The following is a 26,185-nucleotide window of genomic DNA, read 5'->3' as shown; positions in this document are numbered from 1 at the left end:
ATGCCAAGATCTTTTGTGAGAAAATCAGACAGCAAAAGGACCTTGTCTGTTGGACACAGAAGACCAGCACTTGGGCCTTTTAAAGAATTCATGAATGCCTGAAACCCGGCACCCTCGGGAAGGAATAAAGACACTCCTAGTGACAACAGATTCAGAGGTATCAGGGAAAGTGGTTCTTACCCAGGAAGAGAGAGTTCTGAGCATTCTCCAGCATGACCTCCATATACAGCTCTTTCTGAGACTGGTCCAAGAGGCTCCACTCCTCCTGGGGGAAGTCCACAGTCACATCCTGGAATGTCACCAAATCCTAGAACATCCAAAGTGGTAGGGTGTAGAGATTAAGAAGACTTCAAAATTAATCTAGGCCAAACATTCTAACCCTCTTCCACATACAGGATGAAAGTGAAAGTGAAAAGGGATTTGCCCAAAGTCCATTCCCTTTCATAGAGTCTGAGTCAACACTTGAGAAACCTCTGTTGAGAATGTTGAGAAAAGCAGTTATTTTCTCTTGAAATAAAATCAAGAAAAGTCTTTCTTTGAATTGGTTCTACCTATGGAATAAGGGGGAAAGTAGGTACTCTACCTGTGGGGTTTGGGTGTCTGTGAAGGAGAAAGAGAGTGTGATGTGAAATTTCTTCCTTTTCAGAACTCTCCTGAGTGATATGGTAGAGAAAATAACATGGAGAATTTGTGATAAAGAAGCTAACAAGTCCTACATATGCTGGGCATGATCTGCTTAATTTCCCGCAAGTCTGAAAGACAATTTTAAGTCAATTAACACATTTAGAAGACTTTAAATATATATTCACTATAAACTGTAACTAGCTGAGCAATATGAGACTATTTCTAGACCAGGGGAGAAGAGTTTTTGTCATGCCAAAGGCTTGAGATGGTTCTGGGTATGATGAGTCAAACCCAAAACAAACATGTTTTATGATAATTTGTGTCCATGTGGGATACATTTCAAGACATGCCATGCATGGCTGAAGGCAGGGTTAAAAACAGACACCCACTGACTCCATTTATATTGTGTTCTCTCTCCCACTTGGTGCTCTGAGGCCTCCAAAAGCTCATTTCCTCCACAATGAAAGAAAATAACCTTTAAAAGTCAACAAGGGAGACTTCCGGGTTAACATGGCTGCAATCAAGATGCGAATCACTTCCTCTCCCCAGCACCAAACAAAATAGACTACCTCAGAAGAGCATAAATATCACCTTTGGAAGAACAAAGGGACTCTCCAGTACCTCACAGAAATGAAGGTATGTGAGGCTCGAACATTTCCACACTATAAGGAGGAGGAAAAGCTTGCACAAAAACGTGAACTGAGCCGCCCCTCTCCCCCCACCCCCTACCCCCCACCTCCACCAAACCAGAGTAAGGTATCAGAGTGCTCATTGGGACAGCGAGTGAGTGAGAAGCTTCTCTGTCTGGGGGGGGGCACACCAGGGTCCTTGGGATCTAAAGACTGCAAGGAAATGACCTCTCAGGGTGGTTTCACGGGAGAACCCTGTGCTGAGCAATAGGTCGGCAGTGCTGAACACAGGGGCGGTTGCGCAGAGCAAAGGGGTGGCCGCGCTGAACACAGGAGAGGTTGCGCTGAGCAAAGGGGCAGCCGCGCTGAACACAGGAGAGGTTGCGCTGAGCAAAGGGGAGGCCATGCTGAACACAGGGGCGGTTGCACTGAGAACAGGGGACTGCGCTCTAAGAAACCTCGGAGACGGTCTGAGGCAACCTAAATTCACAGAAAACCCGCCCATATCACCCAGACCCCAGACCAAAAAGGAAAGGGGAATAAAACCACCAAAGGGATGGCTCACATGGCCCAAAATCAAGCCTCCAGGAAGAAAGGGAAAAAGATGACTATTTTAAACTTTTATGGTGGGAGTACTCAAGGAAAAGAAGAGAAAGAGGATGAAACCCAAACAAAATCAAAACATGCCTCCCAAAATGGAAATTATCCATAAGCTCTGGAAGAACTCAAATTGGAGCTTACCCAAAAGATGGAAACCTTCTGGAAAGAAAAATGGGAGAGAGAGATCAGCAATCTAATAGACAAGACTTCACAATTGGAGAAAGAGCTGGAAGCATCTAATAGAAGGGCAGACAAAGCTGAAAAGCAAAACTAGTCTCTAACGACCAGAATTAAGCAACTGGAAGACAGTGAGCATGCAAAACAGTAAGAATCAATAAAGCAAAGCCACAAAATTAATGAATTAGAAGAAAACATAAAATATCTCACTGAAAAGGTCACAGACCTGGAAAACAGGAAGAAGAGACAATGTGAGAATTATTGGTCTGCCTGAAAAACCAGAGATAAATAAAACCCTTAATGCTATACTACAGGAAATTATAGAAGAAAATTGCCCACATGTTCTGGAGCAAGGGGGCAAAATAGAAATAGAAAGGGTTTATAGAACACCCTCTATATTAAATCCCCAAAATACAACCCCCAGGAATGTAATCACCAAATTCAAGAGCTTCCAAGAAAAGGAGGAAATCCTACAAGAAGCTAAGAAGAGGAGCTTCAGATATAGGGGGGCTCCCATAAGGATCACACATGACTTAGCGGCTAACACACTAAGAGACCGCAAAGCATGGAACATGATATTTAGAAAGGCAAGAGAGCTGGGTCTCCAACCAAGCATCAACTACCCAGCAAAACTGAATATATACTTCCAGGGGAAAGTATGGGCATTCAACAAAATAGAAGATTTCCAAGCATTTGCTAAGAAAAGACCAGAACTTAGTGGAAAATTTGATATCCAATCACAGAAAACAAGAGAAACATGAAAAGGTATATATGAAAGAAAGGGAAAAGGAGATAAATCTTATCTTTTTCTTTAAGTCAAATTCTCTTCTATAAGGACTACATTTACATCAAATTACATATATATTGGTAGTAATCTCTCAGTAACCGTGCGTTTTTATCTATGGTGTATAGATGAGTGCACAAAGACACTTGTGGGTGAAGGAGATTTAAGTGGAAAAGTCATTGCACAGAGACAGTCCCACTCTCTCGGCGTTAGAAGCCTGGGTCCAATGGCACGAAAAATCGTTACACCTGGAGACTTCCTCAGCTGCATTGGATGGCCATGTTGTCCTTCGTGCTCCAACACGTCCTAAGCACTCCACAGTGCTTTGCTGCGTCGCCATCTCATCCGTTGAACCTTCTTATTGGTTTTTTCCGTCTGTTCAGCTGAAGCAGTCTTCACATGCTAGGTGAGCAAAGCCTTGGTTCACCAGGGGTCTACGACCCGATGGTTACCCTATCAAGGTTTAGCCAGCCTATCGAAGCTGTTGCCTGGGGTGTGGCCACTGCCGCAGCTACTGGGAGCCACAAGTGAGAGCTGGGTGTCAAGTGAGGGTCAGAGGTTGGAGAGCTGCCCTAGGAGGGCATGACAAGCCCTCCATACCAGAGATACTACCCCTCCCTGAGCACCCCATACACCCCTATATATATATATATTAATATGTGGGGAAAATGTATTGTGTAACTCTCAAAAATTATATGCACCATAAGAGTAGTTAGAAGAATCATGCATAGGGAAAGATTGGGGCATCAAGAAGATTTAGTGAAAGGGGGGGTAAAGAAAGGAAAAGGGAGGGGGGAGTGTCAACAATACTAAGATTTACCTCAATAAATGGGGGGGGGGACTAAATAGAATAACCTTTCCCATACAAAGATATACATGGGAAGGGGAGGGGAAGATCTCTCATATGAGAAGGAGAGGAAGAGAGTGGGATCCTGAATTCTATCTTATCCAACAGGGTAAGAAAGAAAGGGAAATTAAGGAGGGGGAGGGAGGAGGGAGTATAAAAAGGGAGGGAAGGAGAGGGGGGAGGGGAAGGGAGCATAAAAGGGAGGGGCTAGAAAGGGAAGCATACCAAGGGAGGGGACTAGGGGACTGACGTAAAGTAAATCACTGGTTCAAATGGATATAGCTAAAGAAGAAAGGTCAGAGCTAGGAGAAGATATCAAAATGCCAGGGAATCCACAAGTGACAATCATAACTTTGAACATGAATGGGATGAACTCACCCATAAAACGTAGACAAATAGCAGATTGGATTAGAACCCCAAACCCTACCATATGTTGTCTTCAAGAAACACATATGAGGTGGGTTGATACTCACAAGGTTAGAATTAAAGGATGGAGTAAGACCTTTTGGGCCTCAACTGATAGAAAGAAGGCAGGAGTTGAAATCACGATATCTGACAAAGCCAAAGCACAAATAGACCTGATCAAAAGGGATAGGAAAGGTAAATATATTCTGCTAAAAGGGAGTATAGACAATGAGGAAATATCACTAATCAACTTGTATGCACCAAATGGGATAGCATCCAAATTTATAATGGAGAAACTAGGAGAATTGAAGGAGGAAATAGACAGCAAAATCATATTAGTGGGAGATCGGAACCAACCACTATCAAATTTAGATAAATCAAACCAAAACATAAACAAGAAAGAGGTAAAAGAGGTGAATGAAATCTTAGAAAAATTATAGTTAATAGGCATATGGAGAAAAATAAATAGGGACAAAAAGGAATACACCTTCTTCTCAGCACCACATGGCACATTCACAAAAATAGATCATAAACTAGGTCACAGAAACATGGCATACAAATGCAGAAAAGCAGAAATAATAACTGCAACATTTTCAGATCATAAAGCAATAAAAAATATTGATCAGTAAGGGTACATGGAGAGCCAAATAAAAAATTAATTGGAAATTAAATAATATGATACTCCAAAATCAGTTAGAGAAGAAATCATAGAAACAATTAATAATTTCGTTGAGGAAAATGACAATGGTGAGACATCCTTTCAAACCTTATGGGATGCAGCCAAAGCAGTACTTAGAGGAAAATTCATATCCATGAGTGCATATATTAACAAATGAGGGAGGGCAGAGATCAATGAATTGGAAATTCAAATAAAAAAACTTGAGAACAAACAAATAAAAAACCCCAGAAGGGGGGGCAGCCGGGTAGCTCAGTGTGTTGAGAGCTAGGCCTAGAGATGGGAGGTCCTAGGTTCAAATCTGACCTCAGACACTTCCCAGTTGTGTGACCCTGGGCAAGTCACTTGACCCCCATTGCTTAGCCCTTACCACTCTTCTGCCTTGGAGCCAATACACAGTATTGACTCCAAGATGGGAGGTAAGGGTTTAAAAAAAAACCAGAAGAAAATCAAACTAGAGATCCTAAAAATTAAGGGACAAATTAATAAAATAGAAAGTGATAGAACTATTGCACTAATAAATAACACTAGAAGCTGGTACTTTGAAAAAACAGACAAGATAGACAAAGTACTGGTCAATCTAATTAAAAAAAGTTAAGAAGAAAGGCAAATTAACAGCATCAAGGATGAAAAGGGGGACCTCACCTCCAATGAAGAGGAAATGAAGGCAATCATTAAAAACTACTTTGCCCAACTATATGGCAATAAATATACCAACCTAGGTGATATGAATGAATATTTACAAAAATATAAATTGCCTAGATTAACAGAAGAAGAAATAAATTTCTTAAATAATCCCATATCAGAAAAAGAAATCCAACAGGCCATCAAAGAACTCCCAAAGAAAAAATCCCCAGGGCCTGATGGATTCACAAGTGAATTCTATCAAACATTCAAAGTACAGCTAACCTAAATACTATACAAACTATTTGACATAATATGCAAAGAGGGAGTTCTACCAAATTCCTTTTATGACACAAACATGGTACTGATCCCAAAGCCAGGCAGGCCAAAAACAGAGAAAGAAAACTATAGACCAATCTCCCTAATGAATATAGATGCAAAAATCTTAAATAGGATACTAGCAAAAAGACTCCAGCAAGTGATCAGAAGAGTCATTCACAATGATCAAGTAGGATTTATACCAGGGATGCAGGGCTGGTTCAATATTAGGAAAACCATCCACATAATTGACCACATCAATAAGTAAACCAACAAAAATCACATGATTATTTCAATAGACACAGAAAAAGCCTTTGATAAAATACAACACTCATTCCTATTAAAAACACTAGAGGGGGCAGCTGGGTAGCTCAGTGGATTGAGAACCAGGCCTAGAGACGGGAGGTCCTAGGTTCAGATCTGGCCTCAGCCACTTCCTAGCTGTGTGACCCTGGGCAAGTCACTTGACCCCCATTGCCTAGCCCTTACCACTCTTCTGCCTTGGAGCCAATACATAGTATTGACTCCAAGACGGAAGGTAAGGGTTAAAAAAAAAACACTAGAAAGCATAGGAATAGAAGGGTCGTTCCTAAAAATAATAAACAGTATATATCTAAAACCATCAACTAATATCATCTGCAATGGGGATAAACTAGATGCATTCCCAATAAGATCAGGAGTGAAACAAGGATGTCCATTATCACCTCTACTATTTGACATTGTACTAGAAACACAAGCAGTAGCAATTAGAGAAGAAAAAGAAATTGAAGGCATTAAAATAGGCAAGGAGGAGACCAAGTTATCACTCTTTGCAGATGACATGATGGTCTACTTAAAGATTTCTAGAGATTCAACCAAAAAGCTAATCGAAATAATCAACAACTTTAGTAAAGTTGCAAGATACAAAATAAACCCACATAAATCCCACAGCATTTCTATATATTTCCAACACAGCTCAGCAGCAAGAACTAGAAAGAAAAATCCCATTCAAAATCACCTTAGACAAAATAAAATACCTAGGAATCTATCTCCCAAAACAAACACGGGAACTATATGAACACAACTACAAAACACTCTCCACACAACTCAAACGAGACTTGAACAATTGGAAGAACATTAACTGCTCATGGGTAGGACGAGCCAATATAATAAAAATGACCATCCTACCCAAACTCATTTATCTATTTAGTGCCATACCCATTGAACTTCCAAAAATTTTTTTTACTGATTTAGAAAAAAACTATAACAAAGTTCATTTGGAAGAACAAAGGATCAAGGATATCCAGGGAAACAATGAAAAAAAAATACAAAGGAAGGGGGCCTTACAGTCCCAGAACTCAGACTATATTATAAAGCAGTGGTCATCAAAACAATTTTGTACTGGCTAAGAGACAGAAAGGAGAATCAGTGGAATAGACTCAGGGTAAGTGACCTCAGCAGGACAGTATACGACAAACCCAGAGAACCCAGCTTTTGGGATAAAAATCCACTATTTCATAAAAACTGCTGGGAAAATTGGAGGACAGTGTGGGAAAGATTAGGTTTAGATCAACACCTCACACCTTACACCAAGATAAATTCAAGATGGGTGAATGACTTGAACATAAAGAAGGAAACTATAAGAAAATTAGACGAACACAGAATAGTATACATGTCAGACCTTTGGGAAGGGAAAGATTTTAAAACCAAGCAAGACTTAGAAAGAGTCACAAAAAATGCAAAATAAATAATTTGGACTACACATCAAATTAAAAAGTTTTTGTACAAACAAAACCACTGTAACTAAAATCAGAAGGAAAGCAACAAATTGGGAAACAATCTTCATAAAAACCTCTGACAAAGGTTTAATTACTCAAATTTACAAAGAGCTAAATCAATTGTAGAAAAAATCAAGCCATTCTCCAATTGATAAATGGGCAAGGTACATGAACAGGCAGTTCTCAGTCAACGAAATCAAAACTATTAATAAACACATGAAAAAATGCTCTACATCTCCTATAATCAGAGAGATGCAAATCAAAACAACTCTGAGGTATCACCTCACACCTAGCAGATTGGCTAACATGACAGCTATGGAAAGTAATGAATGCTGGAGGGGATGCGGCAAAGTAGGGACACTAATTCATTGCTGGTGGAGTTGTGAATGGATCCAACCATTCTGGAGGGCAATTTGGAACTATGCCCAAAGGGTGATAAAAGACTGTCTGCCCTTTGATCCAGCCATAGCACTGCTGGGATTGTACCCCAAAGAGATAATAAGGAAAAAGACTTGTACAAGAATATTCATAACTGCACTCTTTGTGGTGGCAAAAAATTGGAAAATGAGGGGATGCCCTTCAATTGGGGAATGGCTGAACACATTGTGGTATATGTTGGTGATGGAATACTATTGTGCTAAAAGGAATAATAAAGTGAAGGAATTCCATGGAGTCTGGAATAACCTCCAGGAAGTGATGCAGAGCGAAAGGAGCAGAACCAGGAAATCATTATACACAGAGACTGATACACTGTGGTACAATCAAAGGTAATGGACTTCTCCATTAGGGACAATGCAATGTCCCTGAACAATCTGCAGGGATCTAAAAAACACTATCCACAAGCAGAGGATAAACTGTGGGAGTAAAAACACCGAAGAAAAGCAACTGCTTGACTACAGGGGCTGAGGGGATATGACTTAGGAGAGACTCTAAATGAACACTCTAACGCAAATACCAACAACACGGAAATGGGTTCGAGTCAAGAACACATGTGATACCAAGTGGAATCATATATGGGAGAGGTGGGGGGGGGAGGAAAAGAAAATGATTTTTGTTTCCAATGAATAATGTTTGGAAATGACCAAATAAAATAATGTTTAAAAAAAATTCAACAAGGAAAAAAGTGGATATCAGAGAACTGCTGGGAGTCAAAACCCTGAAAAGTGAAAATACTGATTCAAGGCCCTGTAAAGATGAAAATTAATATTCAATAACTATTATATTTTAAAAGTTTATTAATAACTAAAGTTTTTACTTTAGTTCTTTTTAGAACTACCTAAACCACCCAACCCTCTTGAGAAAGGAGAGAAAAAGGCAGAATTTCAGAACTTATAAAAAAATTATGTGAAGACACAAAGATACACAAAGGGAAAAGTATTCTGGGTAATAGAGAAAGGAAATTTGGGTAATGGAGTTTTTTATGGGATCAAGATTTTCCAACTATATATTCCTAATGTACTAGGCTTTGTGATAATATATTCATGTGTTAATGGCATAAATTCATTAATTTTTAGTGTTTATATTGAAATCAGAGTGATGAGAAAAGGGGTGTTCATGTATTAAAAATGTAACATTTTATTAAATGGGGATTGAGCTTATTCAGGAAGAAACTGCCAGTTTCTTGCAGAGAAATCTTCTAAACATTCCTCTAGTACTGTAGAATGTCAGAAAATAAAGAGTCAGGCAGATGTGTGACATCTAGGAAAGGTTGACCAGATCACAAAATGCCTTGATGACCTGGAGAGGTGCTCTAATTTTCCACTGTGCTACATGTAGTATAAAATGTGCCTGGTATTTGATAATAGGAATCTACTGTTTCTTAATTCCAAAGACTGTGAATAATAGATTATGCCAGTGAGATTGGCAAGCAGATGCAAGGAATGGAAGCTTGAAGGACTGTCAATCAAGGAGAGAAGGGAAGATTCTAAAGAAGAATTTGGTCAGGGACACAGTTAAGAAAGTCAGTGTCTGAAACTGATCACTTTTCTCCTGAATTGTAGAGAAGGAGCTAGCAGGCCACTGCTCTGAATTCCTGGCTAGTGACTTAACATTGGAAAAGATTGGGGCATAGCTCTGAAGATCCTTTTCAATTTATCAACAATATCTCCTCAGAGACAAATCAACTTTGCTTCCTTGTATATTAGGGAAATCATAAATTCCCTCTTCCTTATGCCAACTCCCTAACCTTCTTTCTTTAAAATAAATCCCTTTTAGAAAGTATTAAAGTGTGAAATTAGTCTTTTGACTAATTCATTGCTGGTGGAGTTGTGAATTGATCCAGCCATTCTGGAGGGCAATTTGGAACTATGCCCAAAGGGTGATAAAAGACTGTCTGCCCTTTGATCCAGCTATAGCACTGCTGGGTTTTTACCCCAAAGAGATAATAAGGAAAAAGACATGTACAAGAATATTCATAGCTGCACACTTTGTGGTGGCAAAAAAATTTGAAAACGAGGAGACGGCTGAACAAATTGTGGTATATGTTGGTGATGGAATGCTATTGTGCTAAAAGGAATAATAAAGTAGAGGAATTCCATGGAGTCTGGAACAACCTCCAGGAAGTGATGCAGAGCAAAAGGAGCAGAACCAGGAAAACATTGTACACAGAGACTGATACACTGTGGTACAATCGAAGGTAATGGACTTCTCCATTAGTGTCAATGCAATGTCCCTGAACAATCTGCAGAGATCTAAAAAATACTATCCACAAGCAGAGGATAAATTGTGGGAGTAAAAACACCGATGAAAAGCAACTGCTTGACTACAGGGGTTGAGGAGATATGACTGAGGAGAGACTCTAAATGAACACTCTAATGCAAATACCAACAACAGGGAAATGGGTTCGAGTCAAGAACACATGTGATAACCAGTGGAATCGTGCGTCAGCTATGGGAGAGGGAAAGATGGGGGGGGGGCGGGCGGGGTGGAAAAGAAAATGATCTTTGTTTCCAGTGAATAATGTTTGGAAATGACCAAATAAAATAATGTTTAAAATTAAAATTTTTTTTTTAAATGAACAAATATCCATTACAAAGAAATTTGAATCTTAATACTAATACTACTTACTCTTGCTAAGTTAAACTAATACAGTTTTCCTACTTTATCTATAATTATTTGCAAACTATTTTATCTATATATTTTTCAATTAATTATTCAATTATTCAATTAATATTCAATAATATTCAATTAATATTAGAATGCCTGTCCATTTTAGGTGTGTTTCTGCACAAAAATTTACCTATTAATGTTTTGATGTCTTTATTTAGTCTCTCCACTTGCCCTGAACTTTGGGGATGATATGGTGTGTGATATGTTGCTTGTATTCCTAGATTTTTAAAATTTCATTGAGTATTGGTTGAGTAAAGTGACTCCCATGATCTGAGTCCAATTTTGTGGGAATCCCAAATCTAGTTATGATTTCTTTTAATAGGATTTTAACCACAAATATTGCATTGTTGTTTTTGGCAGGAAAAACTTCTGGCTATCTAGTCAGTCTGTCTGTGATCACAAGGCAATATTTAAAACCCTTTTTCTCTTGGCATGTTGATAAAATCTATCTGTATGTATTCAAAAGGAGTATATGCTAAGGGACGACCTCCTAACCCTTTGGTATTATAAACTCCCTGATTAAACTGAATACACATTTTACATTTTCATAGACTCATATGGCATAAGAGGATATTTCAGATGCAGTCCAAAATCATCTCACTGAATCAATCATGGCTTGAGTTCCATAGTGTCCTTGTGCATGTAATTGTGTTGCACACCTGATAGAATAATGTTCTAGAAAGGATGGGCTTCCCTAGTTGTGAAAAGCATATGTCCCTTATTTGTTTTGCCCCCAAGTTCTTTATCCATGTTTGAATTTCCTGTTCATTGTAGGCATTAGATAGAGTTTCCTGTTCAACTAGTTAGAAATTTAATACATGTAAAAGTCCTTTTCTAGCTCCAAATTTTGCTGTAATGTCAGTTCTATAGTTTCCTAAGAACAAATGATCTTTCTTACCCGTGTGTGATCTGCAGTGGATTACTGCCACTTCTTTGGGCAGTTGTATGGCCTTAAGAAGTTGCATGATGACTTTGGCATATGTGATCTCTTTGCCTGCATTTGTCAAAAATCCTATGTTTCCAAATTTCTGCTGTGGCATGAATTACTGAGAATGTGTACTGGGAATCTGTGTAAATATTGACCCGTTTATCTTTCCCAATTAGACAAGCTTTTAATAAATCAACTTGCTCTGCCCCTTGAGAGCTCACATGCTTTGGTAAGAATGCATACCATAACATCTCTGTGTTACTACTGCTTCTCCAGTGTACCTTTACCCATTAAATATCATGCTTGAACCATCTGTATACATTTTGATTTCGAGCTATTCCAGGGCAGTGCCTTTTAAATCATTTCTTGATTTTTCTACTAATGATATTATTCCCTGGCAATTATGTATGGGTTCCCCTTCAAATGGCAGATCTGGAATCAAGGTTGCTGGATTCAGTGGTTGGTAATGTTTTAAAGTGTTTTCATTGCTTAGTAACACAATTTCATATTGAGTCTTTTTTCTGTGCAAACTTGTAAATAACATTTCTTCAATATGGACTCTAGTTGGTGTGAAGAGTAGACATTAAGTTTTGATCCTAGTACCAAATCAGATGACTTTTGAATCATGGTTGCTGTGGCTGTGATTGCTCTCAAACAGGGAATTATTCCTTTCTCGATTATATCCATCTGTGTGCTAAAATATGCCACTGGCCTAAAATAGGGTCCTAAAGTTTGGACTAACATTCCAGAAGCTATGCCTTTTGCTTCATGTACAAAGAGATGGAATTCTTTGTTGTAGTCTGGAATACCTAAGGATGGAGCTGTTATGATTGCTTCTTTAAGCTGTGCCAAGGCTTGGAGATTCTATTTTTTTAGTTTCAAAGATTCTGTGGAACTTCCGGTTAAGATGGCGGCTTAGAGAAAGCTAAAGTTCAGATCTCCGGAAAACCCTTCCCGACCGATCTCAAACTATAAGCTCCTAAGGCGCTGAAATTCAAAACAATCAACAGCACAGACCCTGGGAACCCTCCTCCTGGACCTGGACCCGGATCAAAAGGTACGGCTCCCCTCAAAAGCCAGAACCCGAGATCACTCGGACTAAGGGGTAGGAGCGCAGAGTCCAAGGCTCCGGGAAGCCGCAGCCTGGCCCGGCTCAGAGAGCAGGGTCCTCGGAACAACAACCCTCAGGGCCTTCTATCCGAGTCCCAGTGAAAGTCACTGCCTGGAGCAAGACAGCCTCACGGGCTGGATCCTGCTATCCAAGTCTCAGTGAAAGTCCCTGCCCTTGGAGCTTGGGGAAGCTGCAGCCCATCCCCCCGCAGGCCTATGAAACAGCCTCACGGCCAGCGATTCTGAAGGCAACTTCCGGAAAGCAACATGGTCTGACCCTTCCATTCCAGTTCCAGTGAGGCATATTCAGTTTCACCCAGGGAAAGTTCATAGAACCGACAATCTGCCCAGGACTAAAGCCTCTGAACACCAGACAGAGATAAGAAAAGCTAATCCTCCACATTCAGAGATGGCAAACTCCACAGAAGCACAGAAGCCCCAAAATACCAAGAAAAATAAGAAGAAAGGGGAGACTTTGGACACATTCTATGGAGCCAAAATACAAAATACAGAGCAGATAGAAGAAGATATACAAGAAAATGCTCCAAAATCTTCCAAAGGAAATGGAAACTCTCCACAAACCCATGAAGAATTTGAATCAGAAATGACCAAAAAGATGGAAGCCTTCTGAGAGGAAAAGTGGGAAATAATGCAAAAGAAATTCACGCATCTACAAAACCAGTTTGACCAAACTGTAAAAGAAAACTAGGCTTTAAAGCAAGAACTAATAAAGCAAAGCCAAAACACCAAGAAATTAGAAGAGAACATAAAATATCTCACCGACAAGGTGATAGATCTGGAAAATGGAGGGAGAAGAGAGAATTTAAGAATAATTGGACTCCCAGAAAAGCCAGAAATAAACACCAAACTGGACATGGTGATACAAGATATAATCAAAGAAAATTGCCCAGAGATTCTAGAACAAGGGGGCAATACAGCCACTGACAGAGCTCACAGAACACCTTCTACACTAAACCCCCAAAAGACAACTCCCAGGAATGTAATTGCCAAATTCCAAAGCTATCAAACAAAAGAAAAATCCTACAGGAAGCCAGAAAAAGACAATTTAGATATAAAGGAATGCCAATCAGGGTCACACAAGACCTTGCAAGTTCTACTCTGAATGATCGTAAGGCATGGAACATGATCTTCAGAAAGGCAAGAGAGCTGGGTCTCCAACCAAGAATCAGCTACCCAGCAAAACTGACTATATACTTCCAAGGGAAAGTATGGGCATTCAACAAAATAGAAGACTTCCAACTTTTTGCAAAGAAAAGACCAGAGCTCTGTGGAAAGTTTGATACCGAAAATCAAAGAGCAAGGAATACCTGAAAAGGTAAATATTAAGGAAAGGGGAAAAATGTTATCTTCTTCTTTTACTCAAACTCTCTTCTATAAGGACTACATTTATATCAATCTATGTATACTAATATGTGGGGAAAATGTAATGTATAAATAGGGGGTAAAGAAAGACCAAATAGAATAATCATTCTCAAACAAAGATTCACATGGGAAGGGGAGGGGAAGAAAACTCCTATAAGAAGGAGAGGAAGAGAGGGGGGGGGGTTACTTAAACCTCAATCTCAGGGAAATCAACTCTGAGAGGGAAAAACATCCAGATCCATTAGGATCTTGAATTCTATCTTACCCAACAAGGGTAAGGAGAAGGGAAAACCAAGGGGGGGAGGGGGAAAGGGAGAACAAAAAGGGAGGGAAAGAGAGGGGGGAGGGGGAGGGAAGAAAAAGGGAGGGACTAAAAAGGGAAACATCAAGGGAGGGGACAAGGGGGACTGATTCAAAGTAAATCACTGGACTAAAAGGTAGAGCCGAAGAAGAAAAGGTTAGAATTAGGGAAGGCAATCAAAATGCCAGGGAGTCCACAAATGACAATCATAACTTTGAACGTGAATGGGATGAACTCACCCATAAAATGTAGACGAATAGCAGAATGGATTAGAATCCAAAACCCTACCATATGTTGTCTTCAAGAAACACACATGAGGCGGGTTGACACCCACAAGGTCAGAATTAAAGAATGGAGTAAGACCTTCTGGGCCTCAACTGATAGAAAGAAGGCAGGAGTGGTAATCATGATATCTGATAAAGCCAATGCAAAAATAGACCTGATCAAAAGGGATAGGGAAGGTAATTATATTTTGTTAAAAGGGACTCTAGACAATGAGGAAATATCATTAATCAACATGTATGCACCAAAGATTCTGTGACTGTGTTTTGGTTAAGTCTGTCAGGCATTTTGTCATGTGGCTATAGCCTGGGATCCATTGTATACAGAAACCTGTTACTCCTAAAAAAGCTCTCAGTTGTTTCTTAGTCTTTAGCATGCTAAGCTTTTGTATATCCTCTACTCTTTTCTTAGAAATCTTTCTTGTCCCCTTTTCCAAGATAAATCCTAGGTATTCCACTTTAGGTATGACCCATTGTACCTTTTATTTGGAAATTTTGTGGCCTTTCTTATATAACTCTAGGAGGAGTTTTTTACTGTCCTGGTAATAAATTTTAGCAGATGGGGATGTGCTGGGGACATCTATGGAGTCGCAATATGGGACAGTTTAGAACTGCCGGGGGACAGCTTAGAGCTGTCAGAGAATAGCTACAGAGTCGCAAGAAAGACTGGAACATTATCAAAGAGGGATAATGAACATTTATTGTAAGCAGAACACCAGATTTAAAGCTCTTCTCGAGAGACACAATCTATCCTCCCCAATCCTCCCCAGATTGTGAACAGGGGAGTTAACCCATTCCCAGGAGATCTTGGAACTGTTCACGCAGCCTTGAACGGAGATTGCTATGTTTTGGTGTACTCAGTAGGACTGGTATGTCACAAACACCTGGGAAGAGGAACTCTATTCCATGAAGTCATGAATGGTTCACTGCAATTCCCCTTTTTTGTTTATGCCATCCAATTCCCTTTGGTACAGGGTCTGATTAATAGGTTTTTTTTGCAATACAGCAAAACTAGTCATTAAAGCTTTTAGTAAACAAGGCAAGCATAAGCAGATAAACAAAATCACAAGCGCACCAACTACAATAAGACTAATATCATGAAATAAGGAAGAAAACAATTCCTTTTTTGTTTCAATCCAATTATATAAAGAATCTGCAATATTCTGTGGTACAAGGTTCTCCTATAAGGATGAATCAATATTCTGAATTAATATACCCAAATCATTAATATCTTTGGTGATATTTTCATGGTCCCATAATCCCTGTAATTGTAATTTAATTTTTCCAATGTTTTTGTGTCATTATTTACTGTTATGGGTAGTAAGCAAAATGCAGCATATCTATAATCACATTTCATGTGGGTTTTCAATGACAAATATTCTACTTCATTTGTTAAATCATATTTTTCTGTAACATCATCATACTTTGGTAAAAACTCATATCAGTTTCTTTTTGTCTTTCTAATGCTGAGGTTACAGTAGCCGCCAAGGCTGCCCAATAACTGTCGTCATGCTCAAGAGTATGTAAGTTAGAAACTGATTGTGCCAAAGATACAGAACCTTTTATAGTCGAAGCCAATGCAGAAACTCAGGCTGCCATGCCTGATGCAATACAAGTCATACATCGTCTACGTCGTGGTCTTATTTGTGGTCGTAATACATGAAGAACTTGATCCCCTGGACGACCACACCATGAATCTTTATGTTCAGGGGCAAAAAGGGCCGGGCGTGGTCGCTTGATGGTTAAGACCGGCCCGTCCACTCGTGATCCTACACAGTAACGGACCCTGCAATTGCTGCAGGTTACATTCCAATATCTAAATCCTTTGTGTGTCATATCAGTGATGTTCAAGGCTTCAGGATGATCTTTTACTGCAGTTATAAAAGCACATCCCAGTTAGGCAAGCCTGAATGTCTAATGTAACACTTCTATTCACTGGTGTTTGGACTTTCCCAGTATTAGTGACAGTCACACAGTGAGACATATTCACTTTATCCAACGCCAGGGCTGTCTGTCGGTAATCAGTCAACGTCTGTGTGACAGTAGCAGAGCGTCACCGATTAGCTCTGGAGCATCACCCACGAAGGCGAGCTTCTCCGCCTCTAAAACAGTCATGAAATGTATAAGAGTCCAGTTTCTGTCCAATCCGCCTTGTGTCGTCGTGCCAAGACTCCCAGGTCATGTTTGTCCAATGAATACGTGACGCCCTCTTAGATCTGCACGACAGCGAGGGCGGAAACATATTAACGGTGTCTCCTTGTTCACATCCCATCACAGAAGGACAAACAGGTCTTTGTGGTCCCCAAGTACTATCACAAGGTTCCCGCAGCCAACCTAGACATTGCCGCTGACCGTGACCTTCCTGTTTTACCCCTTTGTCTACACGACAAGGTCCTGTCCAGAAGGAGTCTGACAGGTCAGGATGGCCATAGTAAGGCGCCTGCAATGATCTGAGGGGCAGGCAGGCAGGATGGTCTCGTGCGAGGCCCACTGGGGTGCCCCAACCAGTCCAGTCCAGTTGAAAGACACAAACCAGTTGTTGGCCTATTGCTGTCCTTAGCTTGTCTCTCCCAATGGTAAATGCCAGGAATATCAGTCAGTTTGTGTATAGAAGATGACTTCCAGTAAAGCGTGTCCCACGCCGACATACTCTACCCAAGGGGGTTGTTCCCCAAAGACCGTCTCTTTACTCCAGGAGCTGCACTTAAATTCTGGAACAGAAGCAGAAGAGGCAGCATCTCATGGAGATGTGGTCGAGTCTCCTTGCGAGGCTTCCTGCATCCTCTCCTTGCCCTTCTCTTTAGGGTCCATTTCTCGAACTCGGCAGGAGGGAGCCGAACTCTGTCTTCACCTGTGGAGACACCAACACAGCCAGCCTGCAGGACCCCTGGGTGGGGGCCTTGCCAGGATTGATCATCGTCTTTCCACATGACAGATTGTTGTTCTGGGGCAGGCAGGGAGCCCGGGAGTGGCGGTGCCTGAATTCTGTTCCTAGGAAAATGCAGAGAAACATTTTCCAGCTCTGGATGTTATTGGAAGCAAAGATCAGATTATGGATAGTATGGACAGCTATTGCCAATCGTCAATGCGGGGTTTCTGTCTCCCCCTTTTTGTTTAAAAGGAATGTTTTTAGTGTTTGATTACTGCGCTCCGCAGTAGCTTGTCCTTGTGGATTGTACGGATACCTGTGAGGTGTTGGATGCCCCGAGTTTGACAGAAAAGAAAAAACTGTTTGGAAGTATAAGCGGGTCCATTCTCTGTTTTAAATGTTCTGGGGGACCGGCCATCCGAAAAGCCATTAAGTAGAGATTCATAGCAGAAGTTCTTTCTCCCGTCAAGCAGGAAGCCCACAAACCCCCTGAATGAGCACCCACAGTGACGTGGATATATTGACGTCGTCCAGAGGACCGTTCATGGGTCACATCCATTCGCCGTATCTCTGTACTAGTTAAGCCTCTGGGAGTCACACCAATATGCATTGGGGGTGGTTTGGAACGCAATTAGGACACTTTTGAACAATCCTCCCGGCTTGATCCTTTGTGCGTTGGAACATTCTGCGTAAAGCAGGACTATTTTGGTGAAATGTATGATGGATTCCTCGGCTAATTGTATATCGGTTAGATAACACGGAGCAATCACAGCTTGATCTATGATGTCATTTCCTTTAAAATGGGTCCAGGCCGATTGGCACGACGACGTACATGCAGGGCATCCACTGGACGTGTCCTGTGTCGTAGGACAGTTTGGAATTCACAGAATAACGTTTGTGCGTTGCTTTGAGTGGATCTGATGACAGCTTGTTCTCTACCCTGCACAGACTGAAAACCATGTTCAGAGTCCATTAGGAGGTTGAAAGGCTCCTGAAGTAACCAAAAGGCTGGTAAAACAGCTGTTGATTCAGTTTGTTGGGTAGAAGAAAAGGAGGGTAAAAATGACAGGGGAGCTGCCGTCCCGTATACGCCTGCCTCGTAACGAGCATTCGCATCAACGTAAACGTTAGGTCCTGATACCGGACGATCTCTTAGAACACGAGGAAAGACAACAGGATGTGGTGACAAAAAGGAAATAAGCCTTGTGGAGTGCAGGCGGTCATAGCAATGGGTACACCAATAGCCAAGACCATTCGTCGTGACTTTGTAAGTATTTCTGTGGTATTTCTTTAGCAATGGGTCCCCGGATGTCTCGAGGATCCCGTCCTAAACCTCAGACCGCATGCTCTAAGCCCTTCCATATAACTGAGCCATGAGACAGTCAGAACTCTGTCAAGCCTTTCCCAATTGGCTTTTTGGACGTAGCCATTCAATGACTCTGTTTCTCAGTTAAGGTACCTGTTGGTAACATTGAAGAGGCAAAAAGAGTCACTTCCACGGTGAATGGAGGCGGATACAGTTAAGTGGAGCCTGATTCACTTTGTCTTCTACCATCCCTAAAGCAAGAGAGGCCTCGGGTGTCAGTATTCCAGGGGAATTCAAGTCAGAACTGCCTTCCAGTGTTGTGAATAACAGTTCTAATGTAGTAAGAAATAAATGTTGCCTGACCCAATTGATGTCACCTAACCATTTCTGATAATCATTAAGACAGTCCTTTCTTTATTGTATTTGTGAGGCATAACAGCTGTTGCCTATAGCTGAGCCCCTCAAGAGAGTGCAGGACGTGTTTTGTGAATCTTTCCTTGAGCGATGGCTAAATGGTATTTTTGCCAGGTAATTTCCAACTGACTGTCGCACCTGCTTATTTGGGATTCACCTTCAGCCGCAATAAGAATATCATCCATATAGTGGACGATGTACAGAGCAGGAAAGTGCAGCCTTACAGAATGGAGGGCCGAAGCTACTTATTGTTGGCTGAATAATCTCATCATTCTGGACAGGGAACGTTTGCACTAAGATTCCACAGCTTCAAACAAGCTACTTGGTCAGACGGGGCTGGCAACGTGTGTTTGTTTGAGCCTCTTAAAACCTCCGAATCTACAATTAAAATACACTCCTCTTAAGTTCTATCACACAGTGGTTGTCACCTCTTTGAGGTCCCTATTTCAGTCCCCAAGTATCAGTGTGGAACTTCTTTCTCCTTCCTGTGTGCAAGGACGGGGTTAATAGCTTCTGAGCAATTGATCCTAAGGCTCCTTGGCTCAATTACGTTTTATTACTTGATAACCTTGTCCCATCTTTAACCAGTGTGCTTACTACAATTTAAAAGTTTGAATGCATCAAACCCCCTTCATAATAATTTACTCTCAGTGGATTTCAGTTTGAACTCCACAACTTCCAAATAACTCTGATTAAGTCCTTTAGCATGTTTCAGTGTAACCAAACTGAAGTGAAAAGCATTTACCTGCACTTCTCTCAAACCTGTCTAAAGTAGAATAGAACCTCCAGTTTAGTCTTCTTGTAGCTCAAAACATTATCACACACCTGATTAAATTCCATCAACATTATTCTAATTTATAATTTGTATCTATATCACACTAGAATTCATAGTATCAACTAGTATATCTATCCATTACTCTCATTTCTTCTGGCTTCTCCTCTTTACCATTTTGTAAGTAGAGGAAAGATACTCTCCTGAATTGTATTTAATCCTTATGACAAGCCCTTCTTGATTTCAAGGCTGCAGTTTGCATATCATATACCCTTATATTCCTTACTATACATCTTACACATTTTAAAAGCAATTCATATAACCTTAGACAAAGTCAACATCATTTAGCAATTCTCTTTTACAAAATACCAGATTCTTAGTACTTGTATTACTAAATCCCCTGCACAGATTAATCACTATAAAAACTTCTTGTGTGTCATATGATTTCTTGTTGCTACTCCTGACAGCACATGCATGAAAATAAATCTGATTTGAAAAAATCCCAAATTTAAATTATAGAATAAGTTCTTCTCAACAACATGACAACTTTTTCTGGATGACTTTTACATTTATAAAGTAGCCAGTGCAATTTTTGTCCTTATAGAATAAAACATTCCCTCTCTGTGTCCGGCTGGTTATCAGCCACATTAGACAATTCTCACATTCACTGAAACCATTATGCATAGCAAGATCTAACAAAACAAACTTATAACCAGGAGTTTTGTTGTACTCAATAAAATCTGCTTAACATTATTAACATGACATTAACATGACAAATAGTTACTATAATACACGAAATTATATTTGTATCATATCAAAATCATTAACAATCCTCCCAAATTGCATACATCAAACCATTAATCTTAAGTGAAAAATAGCCTCTAATTATGGAGTAAAACTCTCCCTTTTCTGCTCTGAATTTTTCTCTTTTTTGCTCCTTCGGGGGCCCATCCAAAGGAAGAAAGAGGAAAAAATCATTGAACAGGTATTTGCTTTTGTCCTCTGCTGAGGATTTTTGACAGACAAGTTCAATCTTGCAACTATCCCGTTTTTTTCTTTCTTTTTGTGAGTGTCCAAATTAAGAATACATAGAGACGAGACTGTGACAAAGACAACAATAAACAGAAACATACAACATTGTGACAAGCATGCTTTGGAAAAAAAATCAGTGTTTTAGGATCCATTCTAAAGAAGAAACATAATTTCCCTCTCCCCTTTAGAGTATCTCGTATACTGACCACCGAGGGGATCTCTGTAGCGTCGGGACTCTGCATGACCAGCACACAGCATCAGGGGTTCTCGAAAGAACCGGACAAGCCAGGGATTCTTCAAAGAGAACCTAAGGGAGGGTTCCAATAAAAGAACTGGGGGGAAGGGTGTCCCTGTACCGGGTGCCACTTGCCGGGGATATCTATGGAGTCGCAATATGGGACAGTTTAGGACTATCAGGGGACAGCTTAGAGCTGTTGGAGAAGTCACAAGAAAGCAAGACCGGAACATTATCAAAGAGGGATAATGAACGTTTATTGCAAGCAGCCCACCAGATTTCAAGCTCTTCTCGAGAGACAGAATCTATCCTCTCCAGAGTGTGAACAGGGCAGTTAAACCGTTCCCAGATCTTGGAACTGTTCATGCAGCCTTGAACGGAGATGACTATGTTTTGGCAGACTCAGCAGGAATGGTAGGTCACAAACACCTGGGAAGAGGAACTCTATTCCATGAGGTCATGAAAGGTTCACTGCAGGGATACAAGAAGAATGTCATCCACATAGTGCATGATTTTGCTTTCTTTGAATTGGATGTTCTTTAAATCCCATGGCAAAATTTGGTAAAATGCTGTTGGGCTATTGCAGAAACCCATTGGTAATCTTCCCCAAGTCATCTGAGTCCCATTCCAAGTGAAAGCAAAGATTTTTTGGTTTTCCTTTGCAATTGGAATGCTAAAATAAGCACTACATAGATCAATGATAGTATAATATCTAGATTTACTTGGAATTTCTGAGATTGTTTCAGATGGGCTTGGAATGATATATGCAACTGTCCCCAACGTTTCCGCTCTGTGTAGCATTTAGGGCTTGGCGCTATGTAGTGGCTGATTATTAAGGACATGTTTGTTTCCTGATTAAATATTTGGTTTTGCTGACTAGTGTTTCTGTGTTTTTCCAAGTCAACAACTGTCTTTACAAGGGTTAGAGTTGTGTTGACGGAAAAATGGAGGGAAAAGGTAGGGAAAGGAAGGGAAAGACGGTAGCCGGATCTCCCCCAGCCCTGGTAGGGAAATTGACGAGGATTTCTTCTCAGACTATAACTATGGCTAGGGAATTAAATTAAATTAAATCAGATTCTAGGGATAGTTAGGTTTATTTTGGCTAGGAAAGTAAAGGTTTGGGAAGGCTAGAAAAAATTAGATATCCAGCCTAGGGGTAAAATGTCTCAGGGCAAGAGGCTCTTCTCCAGAAAAGGTACCAAAACCCAAGCTTCTCTCTTCTTTATACTTTCTCAGACACCTCCCATAAAGGAAGTGGGAGGTGTCTGAGGAAGCTGAGGTAGAGAGTCCTGGGAGATGTAGTTTCCCAGGATTAAGAGCCATTTTAAAGTGCCCATTACCCCCTTGTGATCCTTTGGGAGACCGGTCTCCCCAATTGATCAAAACAAACAGTGTCAACATAGAATCTAGGAATCCCAAACTTGTGGCTGTGAATTTCAAAACTACTCCACCCTGTTGAGACCATTCTTTGGAGGATGGGATTTAGCTATTTCCTGATCAATGACAATGAAGATACTTGGAGTAACAGAGTCAGGTCTTGGAAACTGCAGTCTCCACCCTACTCAGGTAGAGATTAGGAAGGGCTGCAGCAAAACTCAAGATTTAATTATTTGAGAATATGGCCCTCAACAGATATGTGCAAAAAAGGACAGACCTCTGGGCAGTCCTAGGTCAAGCTAGAGCCACGATTGGGACTTGTGAGGCACAGGAAGTGAGGTAGGAAACAGCCTCTGGAATTTGCTCACTTCCTGGGGAGAGAGCAAGAGGGCAGTTCATGCTAGGAGTTTGAGCAAGGTGGAGGCCCACAGACAGCTTCCCTTCAGATCAGTCACGTGAGTCAAGGACTGATTCCTTCTCTACTTTGGCCCTTTGGGCCTAAACTCCTTCTGGCTCTCTGCCAGAGGTTGAGTAAACCCTTTCCCTTTTTCTCCTCTCTCCTTCTCTCCCTCTCCCTTTTCTTACTCCCATTGTGATTAAACCACCATAAATTCCATTCTGACTTGAGTGTTTCATTTTAGGAATTTCATAAGTAAATTCCTTGGTGGCCATAGTTTTAATATTATAACAACCTTTAAAGGTGATTTTCACCTTTACATGGCCTAGTGATATCTGATGAACCCCAAGTTTCAGGACTAGCTTATAGGTTGGAGACTCCAAAGTTTGTACTTGTTCCTTGTTCCCATGGGAATCTACCCTGAATGGAATCCCAGGCTAGCAGTTTCAGACTGAGTGGGGGAACCTTAGGGGAATGACAATCCTAGTTGGATGAGATTTAAGCATATGCTAAGGACCCTCTTTGTCCTAGGTAGTCTCCCCTATTGTATTAGAGACCATTTCTAAAGAAGATCTACAATTGGGCAGGAACCATCCTTTAATATTCATTGTAAGTAGCCCCTTCTCTTACACTCTAGCCTCTAGCTAGGATTCCTTTCCCAAGCTAGATTGTATCCTGTCAATGTAGTTTGAAAACTCCCATTTCCTTTGTAACTATAGTAATGTCAGTCATCTTTCCCTGATCCTGGATTCTTCAAATGGTATATAGGTTCCCCAAATTCTTTTATTCCTTGGAATTGTCCAATATAGCACAGTGGCACTCCCAAGGGTCAGTGACCAGAGTGGCCAGAGTTCAATTCTCAGACTCTGTGCAGTTGTGTGTGGTATGCAGCTCTGTTGTCGAGACCTCCTAGCGCTGAACCCCTTTTCACCCTTGACTGAAGAGTGATTTTGACTATTTAATAGTTCTGTGTTTTTTTCCCAGTCTACAATAGATGAGTTTATAATCACTATAAAATAAAGGATATATACATCAAAGCAAGGGGGAAATGGCAACAATTTTTACACCAAAGAAAACCAAATACTTGGTGTTTTAAAAAAAATCAAGGGGCAATCCCCTTCTTCACAACAATACATACATATTTATATGTATGAAAAATGAATTTTTGACAAAACAAAAGAATTTTTAACCAAACAAGTGAATTTTTAACCCTCCAAAGTTCCATTTTGTGCATATGGGTTTTCTCTCAGGATCTCCTGGATCAGTGTGCAGTCTCCATGCAGTCTCTCCATCTGATTTCCAGGACGCAGCAAATTTCTTTCCCTAAAATAACTTGAACTTTTTTTTCATATGAAATAAAAAAACACATTCCCCCCTGAGGAGGATATAAACATTGAAATCACACAGGGAAAATTTGTCTGAGGCATGAGGCATATGAAACACCTAATTAAACAATCAGAAAAATAGCACAAAAAAAGCCAAAATAACAATTGGATGAAATTTCTAAACATCCAATCCTAAATTTAATGTGGAAAAATTCTAAATAAGAAAAAACACAAAATTAAAACAGGACTTTGAATAATGCCCAATTAAAGTAATCCATGTCCAACATCATGGACTTATCCACTCAGCAGGAAGAACCACAGGAAACCACAAGAAAGTTAGGAAAAGGAACTAGATTTTTATTCCTTGGTCTGATATATTTTTTCTTTTAGTGTTTCTTCCCGTTTCTTCTCAGGGATAGACTATGGAGCCAGAATGCCCAGTTGTTAGATACTTGATATACATTTCACAAGGAGTGTGGTACAAGGAGTCCTGCATGTCCTACATGTATTAATTGCCACAACTTTGAGTCTCACACTAGGTTGAAGTCCTTTTATTATTGGCATAGAATTCTTAACAAATCTCAGAAATCCTAGCAGGATTGGTTTCTCTTTTTGACCTGTGTTCTCTTGTGGCACCATTCAGGTTAAATGTGTGCTTCTGTGGCACTGTGTAGATAACCATTTGTAGTCGAGGCATTGTCGTAAAGGCAGAACCTTAAGGGTTAAGCCTCCTCTTCCTCCCCAGTTGAGTTGCATAGTCGGGGTCGTGGGTTGAACTGTGTACGACCTGCACAGCTGTGTGCTCAAGGTTGGAATAGCAGAGGCGGGAGGATTGATAAGGTCTGTGAGAAAGAAACTGTAAGGTTGGAGTAGCCAGCAGAAGACTGATAAGGGTTGTGAGAAATTATGAGAGGCTGTGGGAAAGTTATTTCTCTGTCTTTGTTTGGAATCTTCTCAGTTCTTCCCTGTGCCTGGCAGGTAACGTCATGAATTCCTATGAATCTGCCCAATTATTGGTTCCTGCTGTTGCTGGGTGGTAACATTATATTTTCCTGTGTGTTAACCTATATATTGTTTTGTTTGAACTCAACAAAGGGTCGTTATACATTTTTCGTTAGTGTCCATTCGTCACTTTGTATGATCGTTACCCCACACAAGGTCGCGAGAAGGTTGGCCACCTTTCAGATGAGCCTTGCATCCATTCTTCTTTGGCACTGTGTAGATCAGGTCTGTGCCCCTTTTTGTTCTCATTTCTTTTAATCAGACATATGTACTAAGTCCCATAATATTTTAAATACAAATGATAGTTTCAGTATTCTAAGGTTTTTTGGGCAGGTAGTTACAGTAGAACTAATGGACATAGTAAACCTATACTAGTGTTATAATCTAAAATCTTTCAATTTAGGTAGATGACATGTTCTTAGGAAAATTAAAGTGCACATGCAATTGTAAAAAATGTTCAAAAATGTCAATATATCTATATATATATATATCTATATTTATATCTATATATCTCCTAAGATCAGTATAAAGATAATTTTAGTGTTGTGACTTGAAATCTAGATTTAAATGGTCACCAAATAAAATTCCCAAGTCAGTCTGGAAATTATGGTGATTTTAATTAATATAGAGAGAAGGAATTAAGGGAGAGAGAGAGAGAAAGAGAAAGACAGAGAGAGACAGAGAGACAGAGACAGAGAGAGAGAGAGAGAGACAGAGAGAGAGAATGAGAATTTAAACTGCTCTGGCTCAGGCTGAGCCAGGCAGTAGTTAAAGGCCTTGGCCAAAGTGGCCTCCCTAAGCCTAAGGGTAAGGGAGTTAGTCTTATCACTCACCACGAGACCATCTTCAAGCTGGGTTCCAGTCCTCCACTGAACTCAATCTCTTGAACTGAGTTCAGAATCCA

At 40.4% G+C, this 26,185-nt stretch overlaps 1 protein-coding gene across 9 annotated transcripts in view; it reads right to left on the bottom strand.

Annotated features, from left to right (window-relative positions):
* LOC103103694 (zinc finger protein 260-like) overlaps positions 1-26,185 on the bottom strand; it is a 197,825-nt gene that overhangs the window by 12,608 nt on the left and 159,032 nt on the right. For 8 of the 9 annotated variants that reach the window (XR_008918180.1, XR_008918179.1, XM_056825526.1 and 5 more), the window contains one exon: positions 181-307. Coding sequence is in view for 6 of the 9 variants with exons in the window: in XM_056825526.1 (XP_056681504.1) it covers positions 181-307 (127 nt within the window). In the remaining 3 variants the exon portion in view is untranslated. Of the gene's footprint in view, positions 1-180; positions 308-15,234; positions 21,652-26,185 lie in introns of those variants that run through there. The other variant, XR_008918178.1, reaches the window with a different exon arrangement.

The sequence above is a fragment of the Monodelphis domestica genome, chromosome 4 (assembly GCF_027887165.1).
Source record: "Monodelphis domestica isolate mMonDom1 chromosome 4, mMonDom1.pri, whole genome shotgun sequence".
Lineage (NCBI taxonomy): Eukaryota > Metazoa > Chordata > Mammalia > Didelphimorphia > Didelphidae > Monodelphis > Monodelphis domestica.
This window is presented reverse-complemented; position numbering and strand designations above follow the sequence as displayed.